This window comes from Rhipicephalus sanguineus, chromosome 2 (genome assembly GCF_013339695.2).
Source record: "Rhipicephalus sanguineus isolate Rsan-2018 chromosome 2, BIME_Rsan_1.4, whole genome shotgun sequence".
In the NCBI taxonomy this organism is placed as follows: Eukaryota; Metazoa; Arthropoda; class Arachnida; order Ixodida; family Ixodidae; genus Rhipicephalus; species Rhipicephalus sanguineus.
The window spans coordinates 190705157-190726907 of record NC_051177.1 but is presented as its reverse complement, the minus strand read 5'-3'; the positions used below and the strand labels follow the sequence as shown (position 1 = coordinate 190726907).

The following is a 21751-nucleotide window of genomic DNA, read 5'->3' as shown; positions in this document are numbered from 1 at the left end:
GTCGCGTCAACAAAGTGCACATAATGCCTTACAGACGTGTAGCTGGTGCCTCGCTTCTCCGCAGAATGACGAATAATGGCTTAGTAGGTGCTTCCTAACTTCACAAAAATTGTGATTTATGGCGTAGTGGGTACCTTTTTAGTGTACTTGTATTGTAGCCCCAAGAGAGCTTAACGGGCTCTAGAAACGCCGCTCTTCCAGCTTTCGCTGTGACTGTGCTGCGGCTTCAGCGCAGGCCTGGCATTTTTTATTTATTCCGCAACAGTAACGCACACTGGTCTGATTGCGGCATCAGACTTCGCCATGCAGCTGAGGTTCACGGTAGAAGGGAACTGTCCATCCCTGGATGAGCGCCCGTCTGCAATAGCGTTTTGTCTGCCAAACTAATTCATGTGCTTCAAGTCCTTCATTGTGCAAGGAATGATATGACATTATTTCATTGGATTTTCGCCCGCTTCGGCTGGAGCTCTGCTTGGGAATAAGTGAGGCTGACCGAGGTTCTTCCGCTCGAAAGCGGTGGTGTTGGCCTTGCGCATTTGTTTATAGGGCAATCAGTTGAACGTTTCAGTAACAGCGGAGCTTTTTAGGCTTGGAAACACCGCGCGTCAGTTCCGCAAAAGCTCGGCCAGCTGCGCCTAGCTACGCCAAGGGACGCCAAGCCAAGAAAGGAGCATAGTGTAGGATAGGAAGGGGGCGAGAAAGGGAAGTGAGGGTAAGCAGGCATGATGTGAGGGTGAAGAAGAGGGAGAGAAGGGGGATATGGTAAAGCATAGCAGAGCCATATATAGCGCAGCAAGAGGTAAGAAATGGAAGTGAGTGTAGGGAGGAGTGGCGTGCGGGTGAGGAGCAGGAGAGATGGTACAACATAGCATAGCCATGTATAGTATTGTTACGAAAAAATATGCTTATTGGAAGATTGGACGATGGAAAAGGGTGCAGTGGCTGGCGCACTGACACCGATGCGCTATCAAGACAAACGCTCTTCGTCCTCCTCTTTTTTTCGTTCTCCTTGTCGCTTTGGCGTAGCACTCCTCCCTTTGCAGACGAAGCCAGCTGGCCGAGTGCCGTCAACTCGGAGCCACGGGGATGACAGCGCTTTAGGCGGACGATGCGAACAAGTTGCGCCTATCTAGAACGGTTACCGTGAGACGACTTATGGAACACGTTAGGTCACCTAGGCGATCGACAATGACGAAAGGGCCGGTGTAACGCGTTGGACAGTTTGACACAGGCCACGTATGCGAAGTGGTTTTCAGAGCCAAACTATGTCGCCTTTGTCGTACGACACATCCTTGTGCCGTGAATCGTAGGAGTTATTTGAGCGGTCCTCGGATGCCAAAGTACGAAGCTGAGCTATGCGACTTGTTTCCTCTGTGCGAAAGGGAGTCTGGGTATTAGAAGAGTCCGTATGAGCATAAAAAGGCAGAATGGTGCCAAGGAAGCTGCGGGGTGGTTTAACATAAAGATAGAACGAAAGAATAGGGCTTTTAAGTGCTCGTTTTTCTTTGTTAGACACAATATTAATGAGAACTAGCAGACAATAATGTCAAGGAAAGCATAGGAGTTGTTATTTGCAATAGCTGGGATATAAATGTGAACGAAGTAAAGTGGACGAAACGATAACTTGCAGCCAGCAGGCACCGAACCTGCGACCTTCGAATAACGCGTCCGATGTTCTACCACTGAGGAGGAGGTAAAACTTTATTTGACCAAGGGATTTGGGCACGTACGTCCCAGGGTCCCCGCACGACCCCACTGCGCTATGCGTTCATGAGTTCATGCAGTTCCATGACGTGGGCGGCCCGGTCAGTGGCGATCTTCTGCTTGGCCGGGTCCGTCGAGCGCAGCAGGGTCTCCCATTCCTCCCATGTGGTCAGTGGCTCCGGGCCCCGCGGGGGAGGGTCCGCCGGGCATTCCATGAGAATGTGGATGAGGGTAGCGTGGGGATGAGTGCATTGAGCACAGGACGGGGCGCACGCTCCCGGGTAAATGCGGGAAAAGAAGTAGGGGGAGGGAAGGGTGCGGGTATGAAGGCGGCGCCATAATATTTGGTGAAAATTTTTCAGGGATCGGTGGGGTGGGGGGTATAGCTGGCGTTCGGCGCGGTATGACTGGGTAATCTCGTTGAACGAATGCATGCGCTCCCTAGAAGAGCCCGACTCCGATTCCGCCGCCGCCCGGTTGATGAGACCTCGGGCGTGGTCATTGGCGGCTTCGTTGCCGGGATTCCCAGAGTGCGCAGGCACCCAGATCAGCTCCACATGGCGGGCCGGGTTTTTGGTGGGCGAGCTGAGAATTTGGAAAGCGGTCTCGTGGACTCGTCCTCGCGCGAAATTTAGGATCGCGGTTTTCGAGTCGGAAAGAACGTACCGGGCGTCAGTCTGTGTGAGGGCAAGCGCGATCGCCGCTTCTTCCGAGGATTCCGGTGTGGACGCAGGAGGAAGGTGGAGAGTTGCGATGGGTCGGAGTGTGCGATCAACGACTGCAACTGCCGCGTCGTCGCCCGTGCAAGCTGCATCCACCCATACGGCGTCCTCTTCAGAACTGAGCTACGGCGGCGGTCATCGCCCCGTCCACTTTTAGGGTATATGTGTGCATTTAAACCTAGGAGTGCTAGTCAGCGCCGATCGCAGCCATGGCGGCGAGTGTTGAACACTCTTTTTCTGCCATTTTGGCGTCACGCAGCACGTGATTTTTATACGAGCTGGCAGCTGACCAATAATCTCTCGCATACCACCTGAAGGCATCAAGTCTGCCAGAACGAGACCCTTGCGACGAATGAACGAAAGAAGAGGGCTTTTAAGGGCTCGTTTGTCTTTGTTAGACACAATCTAACAAAGAAAAACGTCTCTAACAAAGAAAGTGGAGGAGTTTTGTTGTTTTATTTTTTGAAAATGAGCATTTTTGAAAAAACTCGCTTCTTTGACTATTTTTTCTTCTTTTGCGCTGCTAGTAGGAAAACACTCTTCCACAGAAATGTTGCACACGCTCTTTTTTATACTCGGAACTGTTTTCAAGTTTTTATGTGAAATAGGAAAGGCGCCAAGGCGCATCAAACGTATCAAACTTTCATAATTTGGACAGTGTTTGCCATTTTTTCACATTTTTTTCTTTTAGAGGACGCCACGAAAAAGCATGGATGTAATTCACAGTAATACATAATAAAGCCAGCATACAAAAGTTTTGACAGAACATTTATAGTTCGCGTTCAGTTCGGCCGTGAAATCCGAAAATATTGCAGTGAACAAAAACAGGATGCCCGTGGCCCCACCTTCAAATATATTTTTCGCGCTGGGAGCATTTTTTCGAAATAAAATTTTCGGTTCTGTGAACTTTGAATGTGCCCACATAACATATAAAAACCCAGGCAAAAGAAAAATATTGACCGGACAGGCATGTTCGATCTCTCGTGGAACCACCCAGAGAGTAAAGGATAGCGTTGCCTTGTATAGTATAGTTAGGGCTGAGTGTTCTTGGATAAATCTGAGAAAAAAAATTTGGATAAATGCTGGCCGGTAAAAATTCTCACATCTCGGATTTATCCGATAAACTCCCACTTTAACGGCCAATATCACCCTGTTCTATTTTTATCGAAAGGCTATTTGCAAGCGATCCTTTATACATCGGCCAGTTTTACCAATCTAAGCGTTACCTCACACTCTTAAAACAAAGGGCGTCGGGGCACTCCCTTTATGAGAGTTTTGGCTTGTCCCGCTGGGCACTCCCTTTTCTGGGGTGAAATAACTCCCTCTAGACAGGGAGTGATTCAACGCCTCCTCATAGAGTACAGTACTCCGTCTGCGATAGAGTGAAAGCACTCCTCCGAGGGAGTAAAGCTATCACGTTGAAACAGCTTTGAAATAAAATTAATCGAGCACAGAAAATGGCACATTCATACGCGCACACATTCACGCAACCAAAACACGTAGAGAGCTCGCAACCGAAACGCATACATTAGAGGATTTTAGTCTGTCCGGCACACCGCAATACGCAAAATGCTCTGCACCGGAATACCGGGTGTGAACTGAGCATACGCACGCCCGGTAAACATGGCCGCGCCGCCGAAAGCGATAGCCGCCCACCTCGAATCTATCAAGTGGCCGTCGCACGCTCTGTCGCTCGTTATCGCCGAACTGATGCTTTTATTTGCTTTAGGTTCACGTCCTTAAGCTTCGACAGCAAGGTATTCGTGTCGATTCGGCACCGTTTTCGAGAGCCATACTCAAATAATCAACGATGTAGGCTTAGCGAGTGACAATCCCGGAATCTCGAAGGTCATACAATATGTGTCGGTTAGTTGTTTTTATCCTCCATAGCTGGCGCAACTTGACGTGGCGGCAGCTACGGCACACAAAGCGGCTGCGAAAAAGAAAAATTTTGGCACTCTAACAGCGTTTCACGGAATAACTTCTGTAATGCTTATCTCTAGGGGTAATTAGAAAATGGACATCAATGTAAACACGCACATATGACAACACATACAAATCGCACACGACACAGGAATCGAACTCATGACCACAAGCACCGCAAGCAAACACTCTAATCACTACGCCACAGAGCCACCGCATGCTTCGTTGACTTTTCACGGCCTTATATATTTACAAAGTGGTTTGCAACGCGAGGACGGAGCTTGCTGCTTCTTTTTTTGCATCACCGGCGTGTGTTTGCGCATGGATTCGGTTCGTAAATAGTTAGCGCGGCGCCATGAACTCACGAAGGCCACCGTTAGCACCTTCAGCTCCGACTTCTGTTCGTCGTTTGTCGTGCCGCAAGAGAAATGATAAACGGGTGTTTTTTGTGTGTTCACCATACATCGTGGATGTCTCGCTCGCCCAAAAATTTGCTCATACCGGCGTGAAAAGTACCTTTAGATAGCGAAACTCACGTATGTGTATTCTACGAGCGTGTGCTGTTGGAGCAGTTTTGGTTATTTTTGCTGCGAGCTGCAAGTGTCGGCAGTGCGTTCTCAGCTGTTCGAAGACCATCATATGTCGCATATTTTTGTTACATACGTCGATGTCAGAGTTCCAAGGGTATTTTAGCGTGCACCTATACAAGCATGTGCATTTATTGCGCGTGTAGGTGCTGTTGCGATCTGCACGCAGGGTCAGCGGCACCTCTGAGCAGTTAGACGAATATTTGCGTGATGAACACTTACGCGCGCTGAAGCACGACATACAGTGCTTCTGAATTAGTCATAGTCAGTATTTAATTGCTTTTATACCCGGAGACTGGCTACCTTTTACTAAGTAACCTTTACTCTTCCGTATCACGCCGCCGTTAAAATGTATGTCGAAGGCGTCCACCAAGGTTAAGCACGATGTCCATTAATTCGCGAGTGACATGTCTCCCTTAAAATAAATAAAAGATAATACTGTTGCGCCTCTGTATTGCGAACGTCCGCGTGTAGTTGGCACTACTCCTGAAGAGATTGTGCAGTACCTATTAAAAAAAAAAGCATTATTGTATGCCTCAGTGAAACAGCTGTTCTTCAGAAAATAAGGTGTCATTTTATTTAGGATATTTTTGTCACCGCACGACACAACTTGACTTTTTCGTGATTCATGATTACACATAGCACGAACATGAGTGCAGCAGATAAATAAAAACTGAAAAAAGTGGGTGCCATGTGCACTCCTACTACCTCGTGTACCTGTAGTTGAATTCAAATCTACAAATTATGCGACCATTGATAAATGATCAACCCATCAATGTTCGATCACAGTTGATCTGTTTCCGTTTACTGCCTGTCGCTTATTTGCACGATGTTTTGCAAGAATCATCGGTTAAACCCATCTAGCAATGCAAGCATTATGTGTAGCATGCAGTGGTTCTCAAGAAGGGAGGGGGGGGGGGTCAGCGAAGCCATTTCTGGGGGTCCACGAAACGCATCTTCGAACAAAAAAGAAAATACGCCTTTTTTGAAGAAACAATATGTCCAATGACAGCGGCCCCCACTATTTTTTGTTTTGCTTCACCGCATAACGGTTATGCATTGCGGCGGAGCTGACTTATGCTTTCCATGAGATGGCTGTAAAGCTTTTACTGCAATTTTCTACCACATGTGCTTTTCCAGGCTTGCATATTTGAAGAGAAAGCGTAGTGAGAAACAGCTGAAATGTGGCGGCAGATCGCACAACTTAGTGACAAGCTGTTGAGATTGAATTGGCGTGGCACTTTAGTTTGACCATTCTTTGCCACGGAGAAACGCAAGGCACCTATTTCACGCTGCATGTTGTGCTAATTTATAAGCCCTCACCCCCCCCCCCCCTGCTTACTTCTCACTGCAAGGGGTCCCTCATCACTTCCACCAGTCCACAAGGGGTCTCCAAAACATCCATGGCTGAGAACCACGACCTATATATCAGAGCCTGAACAATTTCTTTTACATGTACAAGGACTTTTTTGTTTGAATGCATTACAAATTCTTAAAACTTCAAATGATACAATAAATGCTGGTTGTAGCACTTTATTAGAATCAAAACAATAACATTCACAATGTCAATGTAAATTATACATTTTCATCTACCACAGATCCTATGCTCATTAGTGAACAGATGAAACAACATACACAATGCAACCTGAGCACTAATTCACAGCAGTAAAATATTATGAAAGTACAGTTCGAAAATTCATCACAAAGCAAGACACATACACTTCGAAATGCCAGTATGCAAGTACAATCCAATGAGATGGCATGCACAGCAGTGGCGTAGCCAGGGGGGCACACCGGGCCTCCCTCGCCCCCCCCCCCTCGAAATTTTTTTTTGCTATGGCATACAGAGCCCAAAATGACAACTGAACACATCTGCCTGCCCGGCTCCCACTTCAAATCAAGGAGACGACCCCCCTCCCCCCCCCCCTCCCGAAAAAAATTTCTGCCTATGCCCCTGATGCACAGAGAACTTGGTGTCTGCTTACACATGAAGGCAACTCGATAAGTAATAAAGGCTTGCAACACTTAGGCATGGTGGTGTACCATTTTTGTTGTATATTGCATTAGTTTGCCCTCAGGCATGAAAACATGTTACACATGATTGTGCAGTTCAATTTTTTGTATAAAGACCTGTGGTGTCGACCATAGATCCACCTGCCAAGGTTTGTAAACACAGTCGCCTTTATTCACATATTTTTAAGAAATAATGTAAATTTATAAGGTTAAGCTTGGGAACATGGCATTATTTCGCAACCCTATTCACCCGTATTATTATGCATAGGTAGTAGACCAATGCTTACAATATTTACATGCCAGCTAGTGCCATCCAATTCGACCGGAAAATTGGTTCTTCATCACCTTCAACAGCTCAATTTATGGCTCGTGCAGAAGTACCACATTGAAAATTAATCCGAATACCGTGACAGGAAAGTTACCTCGGAGTTAGGCAATAACATGCTTTGAATTAAAAATTGCCCATCAATACTGGTGGTGGCTTGGCACATTAGAGCCAAGGACTGGACATGCCATGAGGTTGAATAAAAATTGAACAGGGAATAAATAATGGCTGTAAAACAGTCAAGAACCATGCTCAGTAAATTAAATGCGTTAACATTCAGCATCTTTTCAAACCATGTAAAATTTTCAAATGCACACTGTTATTGGAAAGTTTGGACTCGGCACCGTGCATAACACAGTGCAGCAGCCCATGTGCTGACAATCCTAAATACAGAGAGATGTACAAGATCAACAGTATAGTATACTGTAAGGCACAGGAGTGTTCACGGAAGAGACCGTCTTGTAGACAAACAGATGGGCCAGAACTGTTGCTGCTTTGCCAAAAGTGTTCAGTCTTCCTGAAAAAGATATCAAGCAAAGAAGTCCATTAAGCTTCCTGCATCCATACAAAATACCCACTTGACTTCTCTTACGACTTTTCCGAAAAAACACAAAAATACAAAATTAAGAAGCTGCCAAGTATTTTCTTGTGAGATGTGCAATGAGTGTGCAGCACACTTTCATTCTTGTAATATCTAGAAAGACGCAGCATTATAATAAAGACGAGGCTCATTTGCTTGTCCATGTTTTGCTGCCATGTTTTTATACACCTAGCAAGAGAACAAGGTACAATAGCTAGTGTGCAGTGTTGCTTGTTGTTTTGTGGAGGCAACTCCTATTACAAAAATAATTCATTTATCCTCAAAACTTAGTGCAAGTTCTCCCTAGGCTAGACGGGACAAAATATAGATATATAGTACTTATGAGGCATGCCACAGTGGACAGCCTCGATTTTTTAATTTACATTTAAATATCAAACTCTGTTTATGCCAAAGCAGCATCTAGATGTCTTTCTCACAGCACTTCGGACTAAACCAGCGGTGCACATAGCACCTGCCTGTAAGCACTGCACCATCCTGCTTCTGCCAACTATGAAATGCGTGCACACTGAAAATTTTCTATGCTGCTTACTGCTTGCTATTACCTTAAATCTCCCCTACCCAACACAAACTAGACAACCAATTAATATAACTATCAAGTGGAAATGAATGTAAAAATTTTCCTAACAGTGATAACTTAAATCACAAGGCGCATGCAGCCCATCCTATGTTAGTCCTGTTGTGACTCACAACAGGACTAACATTTGTGTCGCAAATTTGTGAACGGTTTTGCAACTACCGAATACAAAAATAAAGTTAAACACCATAATAACAATGCGCTGGTGAGCTTCAATGTATATCGATGTACATGCCACTTCATTGTTAAGGTAACGCATCACAATACTGACCGTTTGAAGCAAAACGGGAATGCGAGCTAGTTGGCGGGTAATAGGCGAGGTTCAACTTTAGGTATATATTTTCTGCTGAAGCAATAAAGCTTTCAGTTGTGAGTAAGCGCTTGTGCTGTGCACTTTCTTGTCCTTGTCTTCTTAGCACTGCCGTTACATAAGTACTGACCATTTCGCCAGGAACACTATGAATCCCTCACAATACAGTCGCTATCATGCCACAGGTGTCTATTATCGAGGCACTCCACTATAAGTTCAATATAGTGTTATAGGCGTGACAGAGTGCAGGTGCATATTCTGTATACTGTATCGGATGACTGAGATAAGAGCTACCATGAAATTGGACTCAAAATAGTGATACTCTCAATGTTTCCAATGTATCAATGACTTGCTTCATTAAACACAGGGATGCATTGCACAATTCAGAAATGGATTCTATTTGATCACTCTGTCCTAACGAGATTGCTGCTACCAACCCAGGTTCTGTGAAGCATCCAGATGAGCTTCGAGAGTTCTTATCAAGCTGCTGGTGTCCACAGCTGCATAGCGTTGCATGTGCCATCTTGAGCACCATCTGCAAAGAAAAAGAGAAATGTACAGATTTTTTGCAGTGACTCACTATTTCATGCTGCACTAAACAGCTGTAAAGCACACCAATACCCAATTCAGATAACCGGCATAAATTCAGTTAGACGTCCATGCATGAAACAATCTAACAATCTTTTAACTCTAAATTTATTATCCTAATGCACTCGAACACCAAGAACTAATTCAGTACATAATACAAAACTGGCAGGTAGATAAAGCGTTTTTTTTTTATCTCAGGGAAAACAGATTCCAGAGCTGTTTCACTGCTGCTCCCGTTTGATGTTAGCATTGAAAGTGCTGCTGTGCTTCTTATGCAAAAGTGAGCTTAGAGACAGACTTTACGAGGCACCATACTCTCCTGTTTTGTTCTTTTTCTGTAAAGTTTCTTTTGTATTATCCTTTATTCCTCGTACCCTCTTCCTTTGCACAGCATGGCCAGCCAGTTTAAGAAGTGGCTAACCTGCCTGTCTTCCCCATCTATTTCTTTCTTTCCTTCCTTCATTTTAAGTCTTGCAGCATTTACATATATACACATCAAGTTCAGTAGTGTAGTGTTGCCAACTGCACAAACATTCATAACCTACAGCCAACCTACAGCCAACATAACCTACAACAACAGCCAACCACAAATTTCACTGCCTGTGCAAGACTAGAAAGCAAGTACTTGCGGTTTCAAGTTCACTCCACACTTACAATTTCGTCAAAAACACAGCATTTGAGTTTCTGATAAATTAAGTTGTTTGCCGTGTATCATTCTAATCAAAGAGCTCCAAGCAAAGCACGATAAAGCACGGAGAAGGTGCACAACAGCACATCCTTTGAGAATTTGTGATAGAGTCATCTGGTGATCTGCGCGCCATTGTCTACTGCTTCTGGTGCTGCACTAAACACAATATTTACATTCATCAAGAAGCATGAAGGTAGGAAGCTTACATAAGACTTACAGAAGTAAACCATAAGAAATGACGAAAGGTGTTCTGTCCTTGCTGAACATTAGATTTTTAAAATGTGATAATGTTTAATGGCTGCTTAGCCTTGCTTCAAAGCTTCATAATAGTCTTATGAGAGTCACATTTTTTAAATGATTGTCCCTCTGCCATAAGTATTGCATTGAGCTGACTTGCACTGATGTGACTGAATAAGCCTGGCACACCTCACACATCTTGAACTCGATGAGAATATTCGCATGAAATCCAAGAGAGGTCGAGATGTCACGAAATTGTCACTAATTAAGTGACAATATTGTAAAATGCGCGTGCTTCACCATAAACGCTGTCACTTAGCAGACAACTTTCACATAGTATGGCCATAATCATATCTCTGCAGCATAAATTATTCGATCCAGTCCAACCTAATGGCGTAATTACCCTATGGTATGCTGTTTCTTTTTTTGTCTTAAAGACGAACAAAGTGCGCAATGCAAAATTGTTATCGAAAAGTATTCCCACTTACTAATATTAGGGAGTTTTGGAATAGCGTAAGCCAGGCCCGTAGCCACAGGGGAAGGGGGGGGGGAGCGAAATTCTGATGGAGGGGGGTGTTTTACCGAAAGTGAATTATGAAAATAGGCGTTTTTCTAAAAACGTGAAGGGCGCAACGAAGGGCTCCGGAAGTTTCGTCCATCTATTTTTCTTTAACGTGCACTGACAACGCAGAGTACACAGGCGTTTAGCGTTTCGCCTCCACCGAAATGCTACCGCCGCGGCCGAGATCGAAGTTCCGGGTCGGCAATCGAGCACCGCAACCAGGGGCGTAGCCAAGGGGGGGTAGGGGGGGTTCAACCCCCCCCCCCCGAAATTTTTCAGTTTTGCTTGCGTATATAGGCACGCACACATACAAACGCACGCACGAACATACATAAAGTATGGTTAACCCCCTCCGAAAAAAATTTCTGGCTATGCCCCTGACCGCAACCATCGTACAACCGAGGCTGACAACTTCAACTGCACCAAATGAAAACAAAAGCTAGCCTTAATGCACACATGACGGAGTGATAACCGCGGTCTCTCGCTTGTTTATATTTTCTGAAAGCACGCTGCCGCACTCAGGCTTTATGGCAAGCAAAGAAATTATATAGCACAAATTGTCTTCATTGAGGCGTACGCGCTCTTTGATAGACAGGCCGTGCGAAGCGTGTGCCTTCACAAAAGCTTTTAAACGCGCATCAGGCATCACACGTATATGCGCGTAATGCTTTTCCATTCTGCTTTTTATTGTGCTTTCCACGCGACACACTGTGCAGGACTACACACGTGAGCGACGCAAAACTGAGAACACAGAAACACCACTTACCGTTCGCATTTCCGACTGTGCCTAACCAGGTGCTGGCCGATCACGCATACACGAAGGTGCAAGCTCGCTTGAGTCTCCAGACCATCATGAAACCAACGCGAACACGCTCACAGTACGGGATGTTGCACTGCCGTCGCTAAATGCCGTTCACATCCAGCGTTGAGATCACAGTCGCGCACACACAGGACACGGGCACGCACAGCCGACACAGCTGAGCGATTCGGAAACTTCGATGACCGGGCAACGGAAGAAAATGGCGAAGGCAGCGACGGGCGACGGCGAGACTTCGACTGTAGCACGCGCGCTTCTCCTCTCCTGGTGTGCGCGTCGGCGCGTCGGTGTGTGTTTTTTTTTTTTAAATTTGTCTTTCCTCGCTCGCACATGCGTCGTAAAGTTGCGCTATCGTATTTCTCTCTCGGCGCCTCATGTAACAGCCCTCCCGTTTAGCGGCCGCTTGAAGGAAGTCGCGTTTATATATATCTTTTTTTTTTTTTGACGCGAGAGCGTCAAGGAGCTCGTTGCGCAGAAATTCCGGTGTCGGCGGCGTCGGCGTCATTGGTTCTGAGCGAAAGAGCAGCGTTGGAACTTGGTCGTGAGCGAAAATTCGAGGTAGATGCAAAGAGAGAGAGAGGGCGTTTGCACTTTGGCTTTTCTTGCGGCACTGTGTACACGTCTCCAACGAGAAGCTAAGGCAAGCTAACGCGATTGAGAAGGCGATAGTGTGTGTGTGTGTGTCAGGGGCGTAGCCAAGGGGGGGGGTTGGGGGGGTTCAAACCCCCCCCGAAATTTTTCAGTTTTGCTTGCGTATATATACACGCACACATACAAACGCACGCACGAACATACATAAAGTATGGTTGAACCCCCCCGAAAAAAATTTCTGGGCCCCTGTTGTGTGTGTGTGTGTGTGTGTGTGTGTGTGTGTGTGTGTGTGTGTGTGTGTGTGTGCGTGCGTGTGTGTGTGTGTGTGCGTGCGTGCGTGCGTGTGTGTGTGTGTGTGTGTGTGTGTGTGTGTGTGTGCGTGCGTGCGTGCGCGCGCGCGCATGCGTGTGTACGGATATCGCTGTCGCGTTTTAAAGGCGAAACGTAAGAATCCGCCCCCCCCCCTTTTTTATTTTTTTTTCTCGGGCTTTCTGTCCACAGCATTTTATTGCGTACGCTGCAGCGTGCCTCCTCTAGTCAGTTTATAACTAGGACCTGACTCAGAGTGTGCGTACGTGTGAGTATAATCGCGTACATTTATGATCGCAGATTCTTTGTGCGTGTCAGCGGTTTTCGTCGCGATAAGTTGACGAGGAATGTATCGCCGTCACTTCATCGATTGAGCTACTGCCAAAGATCTTAGACTGCACGAACTTTTCTTTACAGCTCCATATATTTGGAGAGCTGCAAGACTAAAACAAGCTCTGAAACAAGCTCTTATATGGCAAGAGAGTAAAAGAACCTTTTACTCTCTCGTGAGATGCGGGAGTGAAACAGGCACTTTACTCTCTTTCGCCAGGAGGAGTGAAAGGCATTTTCACTCCTCCTGGCAAAAGAGAGTAAAGCGCCTCCCTGAGAGAGAGTATAATGTGATCTGCGGGAGTAACACAGCTCTGTAACTCTCACTGCAGGAGTTTCAGTTTTTAGAGTGCACGTCAGCAGTATCTCGTAGAGCACACACATCGCACATTTAACAAAGGGCTTATCGCGCACGGAGCGAGAGACGTCAACGTATGTAGGGCCCCCGGGAGCCTGAGACGACATCTTGATATGCGGTCCCCTGGCGGCACAGGGACGCTCCAAACATCGAGTATACGGAACTCCCTTGCGTCTATTACAACAAGTTTTAAGGTTGTTATACGCACAAACGTAGGTGTTTCGTATTCAAGTATTTGTGCTTGTGTCTATATGTGTTGTGCGTTCAAACCTTTCTGGCAACTGCATTGCGCTTCGTGTGTTCTGATGTTTTCGCGTTCAGATATCATTTCATCAATGTATTGGAATATTGAGAATAATGGAACATTAAACTCCGAATTTCGGACAATTGCGGATTTACGAGAAATAAGCGCCGAATTTTTTGTCGAAAAAATAAACTCCGAAAAACACCCTTCGAATTTCAAGATAAGTGAACTCCTAAAACACGGATCCCAGAGTACCGCACAGCAGCGGTGTGGGAAAGGCAAGTGGGGGTGAGGAGAAGAAAAAAGAGGAGGGGATAGGGTGAAGCACATCGTTGCCATGTAAAGTGCTATGTTAAAGTTATGTTAAGGCACTGCCGTGTTAAAGTGTCTTCGGTTCGCAGAGAAATGCTTCGCAGTCAATGCAGATGCTATCGCGACACTACCCATCCATGGACGACATGAAACACACCGCTAAATTCTGGAGTGATGTAGCTTTACGGTTCTCTTCATATCTTATGATATTTGGCTTGTTAGCAGTTATCGTGAAAATATAGCACAAAGCGCGAATGAATTTCAGAAATGGCGTTAAGAAATGCTTGAATGTCAGAGTTCCTTGCAAATTTATTATTCGCTCGCAAGCGATTGGGTGTTACACTGAGAGACGTATTTCTTTAAAATACAATGAATACCGCTTATAAAACTTAAGTGCGGAGTACTATAGGGGCCCGGGCTGTCGTCTGCCGTCTCATGTTACTTGGCGTCACGCAAGCAAAACCATGTATGACATAGCCATGTATAGCCACGAATAGCATAGTACAAGGGGGCGGAGAACAGAAGTGAGGGTGAGAAGTATTGATGTAAGAGTACGAGAAGGGAAAGAAGTAGAGAGGGTAATGCGTATTATAGCGATGTATAGCGTCACGCTGGGAAATAAGTTTGTAGCATAGCCATGTATAGTATAATTTAGCATGTTGTCATGAACATGAATTTGAGGGTAAACGGAGTGAGGTGAGAGTGGGATAGAGTACAGCATAGCATAACCATGTAAAGCATAGCCATGTGTAGTGTAGCATAGCAAGGGGTGGGGGAGCGAATTGAGGGTGAGGAGGGCAGAGGGCAAAGCACAGAAAAGTCATGTATAGCGTCACGCAGGAAAACCATGTACAATATAGCCATGTATATCATAGTATAGCAAGGGGTGGGAAACGGAAGTGAGAGCGAGGAGGAGTGATGTAAAGGTGAAAAGGAAAGAGGGTAGAGCATGGTATGGCCATCCATAGTAAAGCGTAGCCATGCGTAGTATAGTATAGGAAGGGGTGGGAAAGAGAAGCGACGGCGAGGAGGAGGAAAAGAAGGACGGACACGGTAAATCATAGCACAGCCGTGTATAGTACTCTATAGCGAGGGGTGGCAAAGGGAAGGGAAGATGAGGAGCAGAGATGCGAGGTGAGAAGAAGGGAAACGAGGAGGGGGAGGGTACAGCCAGCGCCTCCTCTATCTTTCTGTGCCTGGGCGAAGGAGCGGAACGCAATGGGAACCGACCGTCGGCGTTAGTGCGGCTTTTATCCGCCGCGCGCCGCCACCGTAGTAGACCCGCCGACGCGTCGTCGCTCGCGGAAACGAATGCCCTGGCTGCATTCGAAGCTGCTGTATTGTTCAGTTTTCGGCTGTATTCGCGTTGTTTAAAGTATATGAAATCTTGTAAACTGGAATCATGAAGCACTTGACGTTCTGGGCAACCAGCCCATTTCCAAGGCATGTGTCTTTCGCGGCTATTTGATCGAGACGCTCGCGCATCGTCTGCTAGCCCGATACCAGAGCGCATGCCAGTGATGCGCGGAAATTTGTTTTGTCACCGTTACGTTCGCTTGACTGAGAGTCGGTTTTTGACGGTATGAAAGTCGATTTTCGAAAGCAGTATTTGCGAAGAGCTAATACTGAAAGCTTGGGCGCTTAAAGTTCCCCTGTGCGTGCTACCGTCTTCTGGTGTAGCACACTATACGCAAGCATGGAGTTCATGCGCTAAATAGCTTGAAATGTCACAAGGCTGCTTCCAGGGATATACGTGATCGCCCGTTCCCTTCGTAAAGCTTTTGAGAATTACATTTCTTGCCACCGGGAGAAAGCAACAGCTAGTGCCAGAAAAAGAGGAACTATGCCAGTTGATTCCACCATTTCAGATCTTAAACAAGTTAAATCGTGGTGGTACGAAAACCAAAGAAAAACAGCTACATATGCCGTGCGCTTCCTGCAACACTGACCAATGTGTGTAAACAGACGCTGTCGTTCAAGTATAAAGTCGTAGTGCCGACTCTCAACTTGAACTTGAGCCAATGTGAAAGGCGTGAAAGATGGCGCGGCCTGTTGTCAGTTGCTTGGGCTCGTCTTTGTATTTGTCGACGGATTGTTGTACCCTCAATATCTGGATCCTCAGGTATCTTTGTTTTCTCTTCCATTTGCCCTTTTCGGTAGTGAGCAAAGTATAGAGGCCGAATGGCTGTCGACCTGGACGCTTTTGTCGCATGGGGCAGCCTGCTCAGCCTTGTGAGCTCATTTATTGTGACACTGTACATAATGATTGTCGGTTATTTCGCCGGTAGCACATGTGTTGTCCATGGACTCCGGTTCTTCAGCTTCGGGACCTAACGTCAGCGTTGCATGCACATGGCGGCGATCGCGAGGCAGCGTTGCTACTGGTACATGCATTGGTTGACTGTTCAGAAGCAACACGGTCATGTTTAGGGATACTTGCCATGCTTGGTTCAGTTGTTACCTTTGGTCGCGCTTTATAACTACGCGTTCTAAGGCAGCCCGACCTTGCTTCAAACAGTAAAGCGCTTCCCCTTGAATTATCATAATTCAAGGGGAAGTCTACTTGCACAGCGCCACCACGCGGTAGCGGCGAGCGGACGCGGAGTGCGCGCTCGACGGCAGTAGGAGAGCGTTCGCCCAGGCACTGAAAAAATAGAGGAGGCGCTGGTACAACATAGCATAGCTGTGTATGGTATGGTCTGGCATAGCAAGGGCGTGGAAAAGAGAAGATATGGTGAGGAGGAGGGAAACGAAGATAGGAGAGGGCGCACAGCATCACAAATTACGGTTTCTTTTCCCGCCATGGGCGCCGAGCATGCCGCATATTTGAAACGCCAGCGCTAGCTTTTCCGTGTACGCCAGCGCCGCCGAAGGGCATTCAAATCACGTTTCCACATTTTCTACCGTTTTCACGCTGATTGCAACTGCATAGATTGTTTACTGTGTAATGTATACAACTGCACGGAGTTATTGAATACAAATATAGCTGTCTCACCACGACGTATAGCAGCAGGCCACGTAGTTGTAGTGCGTTATCTCAGCACCTTTTGGCATCCCTGTGGTTCCTGATGTGTAGCACACCGCTAGCACGCTGTTGCAAGGGTCAGCCATGGGGCATTCACGGAAGCCTCGCTCATCGAGCTTAGAAAACTCGGAGACTGACACGAAGCCGGCTGCACGTCCCATGCAGAATAAGGTCTGTAAGAGCAGAGGAGTTAAACCCTATTAATTATACTTCAAAAGACAGTTAAATTACATAATTATCTGCATTCTTCCAAGCTAACGTCATCAAGGAATACTTTGAATGCCTATAGGTACCTCAGTCAACAAGTACAATGAGTCCAAACACAAAACATTTTCTCAACAAAAAAGTCATGGTTTCGCCGCAAAGGCTAAGCAATGAATGCGATAGCAACAAATAGGAATGTCACACGAAGAACGGTGATCAGCTCAAAACTTGCAGCGCGCTGTTTGAGCACAAAAGACGCGAGAAAAGAACACACGCAGGAGGAGCGCGAACTAACATCTCTTACCGCTGGACACTTGCAGCGCTCTGCTCAAACACGAAAAAAGACTTACGAAAAGAACGCACAGCTACACACAAGACGAGCCCAAACTAACAACTGTCATGTTTGTTACTTCATCTAGCCCTTACTTTGGCTCTTCTAGCTAGCAGCTCATTCGTCTCGTAAACGCGGCTGCTGCAGCGATCGAGGTGACGTTAGTGCGGTCTACACCTCTCAACGCAAACTTAGCGGTGAAAGCACAATACATACAAACCTCCCCCCTCAAGAGATAAGCGTGTGAGCACGGGTGACCATGCCCTGTACGTCAAAGTACAAGTTGGAGGCGCGCATCCAAACTCCGGCAAAACACGGGCGGGGCGGCGATCTTTAAAGCCGGGGCGCCTCGATGGAAGCATTCCTTCGCACAGGGTGGCGAACCCATTGCCCGAGCCGCCGCCATATTGGTTCAAACAGTGTTGCGATCGCGTTCTGTGACGTTGCCATGATGGCTCATTCCAGAAAGCTTCCTAGAATATTTAGAGGGTCCTCTGGCGCTGCGATCGTTCAGTCACGATGGGAATGCTGTTTAGTACATGCATCCACTAATCTTCGTGCTTGCGGCTTCGAACGCACTTGTGGCTTTGATTATGTTGTGTTTTGGAGTTCGATGCAGACAAAGGAATGGATCGTTGTGAACTTCCTGACCCTATTTAAATTTCTGAGCCTAAAAAGTCAAGGTGGTGAGTGGAACCACTGAACTTCCTCTTGAGACAAAGTGGCTGCAGGCGACACGGAATCAAACGGGACCGAAAGAACGAAGCTTAGACTAATCCATGTACTACCCATCGTTCCCACGCTGGCTGAAGCGCCATATGTTGCAGCTCTCATATGCACTAGCGCCAGATTTTCCTGTAGTGTATTATTAGGAAACAATGATTCAAACATTAGGGCTATTGCATTATGTAATGTTGCCAGAATGGTACAAACAAGCGACGCTGTCACCTGCCTGTACAAAAGAACGCTGGCATAGACGCGCCCTATTTAATGCGCGCCCTTTGCTCCATCTCGCAGGCGACAGCGAACGCGCTGAAGCACCTCCGAGCTCTGCGTGCCACGATCTTTAAATGATGCATATAAATAGCTCGCCGTTAGTATTCCGGAGCACGTCGGCTTTGCGGTTGAATTGTCTAACGCAGCGCACTGCGGAACGGGGATTCCCGGTCGCATTTCCGAGAATATTTCTTCTTAATGTTTTTTTTTTTGCCTTGATATATTTATATAAATAAATATACATATACGGAACATGATCGCGACGGCAAAACCCCTACGAGAGTGTCCATATAATTGATATCGCAATAAAACGCTATAGAATGGCGACAGAAAATGCGTCACGACATGTAGAGACTATCTCTCAAATACTACCTGCATGCTTAGATGGAGCATTCGAACGACGCGATTGGGAAGAATTTGGAATAAACAATAACGAACATTATTTAAGGAACCTACAATCTGCCGATCACATAGTATTCAGGAACAATGCAAAAATTCTGTTCAAGACCTAAACAAAGAAAGCAATCACGTTAAAAGAACGTAGACGCCAAGATCATTGATGATTTCAAAAACTCCCCCCAAGACGTAGAAAACCTCCGTGTGATGACATGAAAACCTCCGTGGAGCTAATAGGAGAAAGATCCAGCTCTGACAGTGGTGAGTCTTCGAATAAGTTTTTTTTGTTATATTCCTGAACCCGCTGCACAGCCTAAAGCCAACATCTTCCTTGACGGGCGCCGTATGCTGAGGCGCTGCAAGGCTCCCCCGCCTCCGTAGAACCTCAGTCCTAGGAGTTGCCAGTGAACGTGCTTCATCGTGCGTGTCCAGACTGGCGATGCAAGTCCGCGAGCGCGAGAGCGGCGACATATGCAGGTTTCAGTCAATCGGCAGCCACGACGTCTTCGCGGTCGTAAATGTCCAGCGTGAACGTTTTAGGTGTAAAGTGGAGTACTGAAAATGTGCCATCATAGACCGGTGCGAGTGGTGGACGCATGTGGTCACGGCGAACCAATACGTGGCTGCAGTAGTGCAGATCCTGGCTGATGAAGAGAGACTGGGAGTGTTGATTGGCAGGAATTACAGGAGCAAGGTCACGAAACGAGGTGCGCAACTCACGAATGTACGTGGCGGCATCAAGTATGAAAGGTGGCGACGATGGGTCGAAGAATTCTCCTGGAAGACGTAGGTAAATGCCGTACACTAGTTCGGCAGATGAGCAACCGAGATCCGCCTTCAATGCTGATCGGATGCCCAGAAGTACGAAGGGGACGTGGTCGAGCCAACGTTCTCCTGGCTGGTGAGCGGTGAGGGCAGCTTTCAGTTGTTGATGAAGCCGCTCGACCATGCCATTGGTGGAAGTATGGTAGGCTGTCGAGTGGATATGTCGAATGCCCAGGATGTTGGCAAGGGTGGTGAAGAGGGCCGATTGAAATTGACGACATCGGTCGGTGGTGACCACAGAAGGGCGTCCAAAGCGCGACACCCAGCCGTTTGTGAAATCCTTAGCAACAGTCGGTGCCCTAATGTCGGAAAGGGGAAACGCTTCCGGCCATCTAGTGCAGCGATCCGCGCATGTCAGCAGGTAACAGGCACCTTGTGATGGTAGAAAAGGGCCGACAGTGTGGAGGTGGACATGGGAAAGCCTCGTACCTGGAGGCCAAAAGGGGGATGTTGACGTGATAGTGGGACAGCGAACTTTAACACGTATGCATTGAAGGCAGGTTCGCGTCTAGCGTCGGACGTCGGCATTTATTCCTGGCCAAAGGAAACGAGTGTTGACTAGCTTCTGGGTCGCACGAATACCAGGATGGCTCATGTTATGCAGCTGATCGAAAATTGCGAGATGAAAAGCCGAAGGCACGAAGTGTCCACGAACACCATTAGACGTTTCGCACATTATTACCAAGGCAGAAAACGGAAGCGGGTACCCCGTGAACGATAGAGACGTGGATAAGGAACGAAGGCGATGCTCTGGGCAGCTGCTAGCTCTTCCATGTCTAGTGGTGGCTGGGTCGTCGAGGCATCGATGTGGGAGAGTGCATCAACGGCAGCATTATCCGGCCCATGGACGTGTCAGAGGTCCACTGTGAACTCGGAGACAAAAGCGCAGATGGCGGATCTCTCGTGCAGTGTAATTGCTGTGATTGCGGTGGAAGGCAAACGTCAAGGGCTTGCGGTCTGTAACGACGTATTGTCCCGGCCCTCCAGAAAATGGCGAAACTGCTTGAGGGCTTGGTGCACAGCAAGGAGATCTCGGGCAAATGTACTGTATTTTGCTTCCGGTGGCTTTAGTTTTTTGCGAGAAAACCAAGGGAGAGCCAGCCCGACACGTGCTGCGCGAGAACGGCGCCGACTGCCACGCTCGATGCATCGGTGATGAGACAAATTGGGGCATGAGGAACGGGATGCTATAGCATGGTGACGTCTGCGACCGCGAAAATTCACGAGCCACTAGACTATCAGAGTTCTCAAAGAACGACTTCAAAATAATAGTCGTTTTTTTTATTTACGACAGAGACTTGCCCTTAAGGCATATTTGTTGGGTATATTTGTGTTAAATGTGCGCCGTTAGGCCGGTGTTGTGTATGAAGTGAAGAAGTGTCTTGTGGAATGTGTTGTCATGTATCCATCGGTCATAACTGTTTGTGTCACTGTAGCGAAGACCAGCTTGCAGGAGATGACGGGAGCGTTCCGACTGTAATCCTTGGCATGTCCATATAAGGTGGTATGCATCTGCTTGCATCACCGGAACAGAACAGTACGGGCATGTATCACCAACTGGTAAATGCGACCAGTTCCATGTTGAGAGAACAGCTGGTGTAAGGGCCACCCCTGCCCGAAGCCTCCTAAGCACGACTTCCTCTGCCCTAGTAAGGAGAACGGGGAGAGAGCAGACACACGGTGGGATAAGAGCGCGTGTATCCGCCGGAGAACATTTTTATGGGCACGGAGTGTATTTAGGGGTTGAGGTGGAAGGGGAATAGATGGGAGGTCTGTATTAGGAGGGCAGTGTGCCTGTTGGTCAGCAGCAATATTGTGAGGGTTCGCAGCATGGCCTTGAATCCAGTGCACCCTTATGCAAGTGCCTGTATTACGGTTCATCTTATGTATCGCCTCGCAGATTTCCATCACCTTGTGAACTTTCTTGAGTTCCTGGACAGCCGCTAAAGAATCGGTGAATACGTCAAGTTGCCTAATTGTAGACAGCTTAGAGGTGACATCCCGCACTGCGTCATGAATGGCTTGAAGTTCCATTACAAGAGGACTGGCTTCCGTAGATAGATAACGCTGGTGACCACTGATGAAATTATGCGTGGTACTAAGGAATGATGTCCTTCCGCCGTCTTGTAGGATGGCAGCATCTGTATAGACTTTGCAGAAGTTAGCGCATGGTGCTTCG

General features: G+C 47.1%; 1 protein-coding gene across 1 annotated transcript in view; it reads right to left on the bottom strand.

Moving 5' to 3' along the window:
- The window catches only part of LOC125756155 (uncharacterized), an 89757-nt gene that overhangs the window by 52974 nt on the left and 15032 nt on the right, over nt 1-21751 (bottom strand). The window contains exon 3 of the mRNA XM_037652213.2: nt 16791-16993. Coding sequence (XP_037508141.2) covers nt 16791-16993 — 203 coding nt within the window. The remainder of the gene's footprint in view (nt 1-16790; nt 16994-21751) is intronic.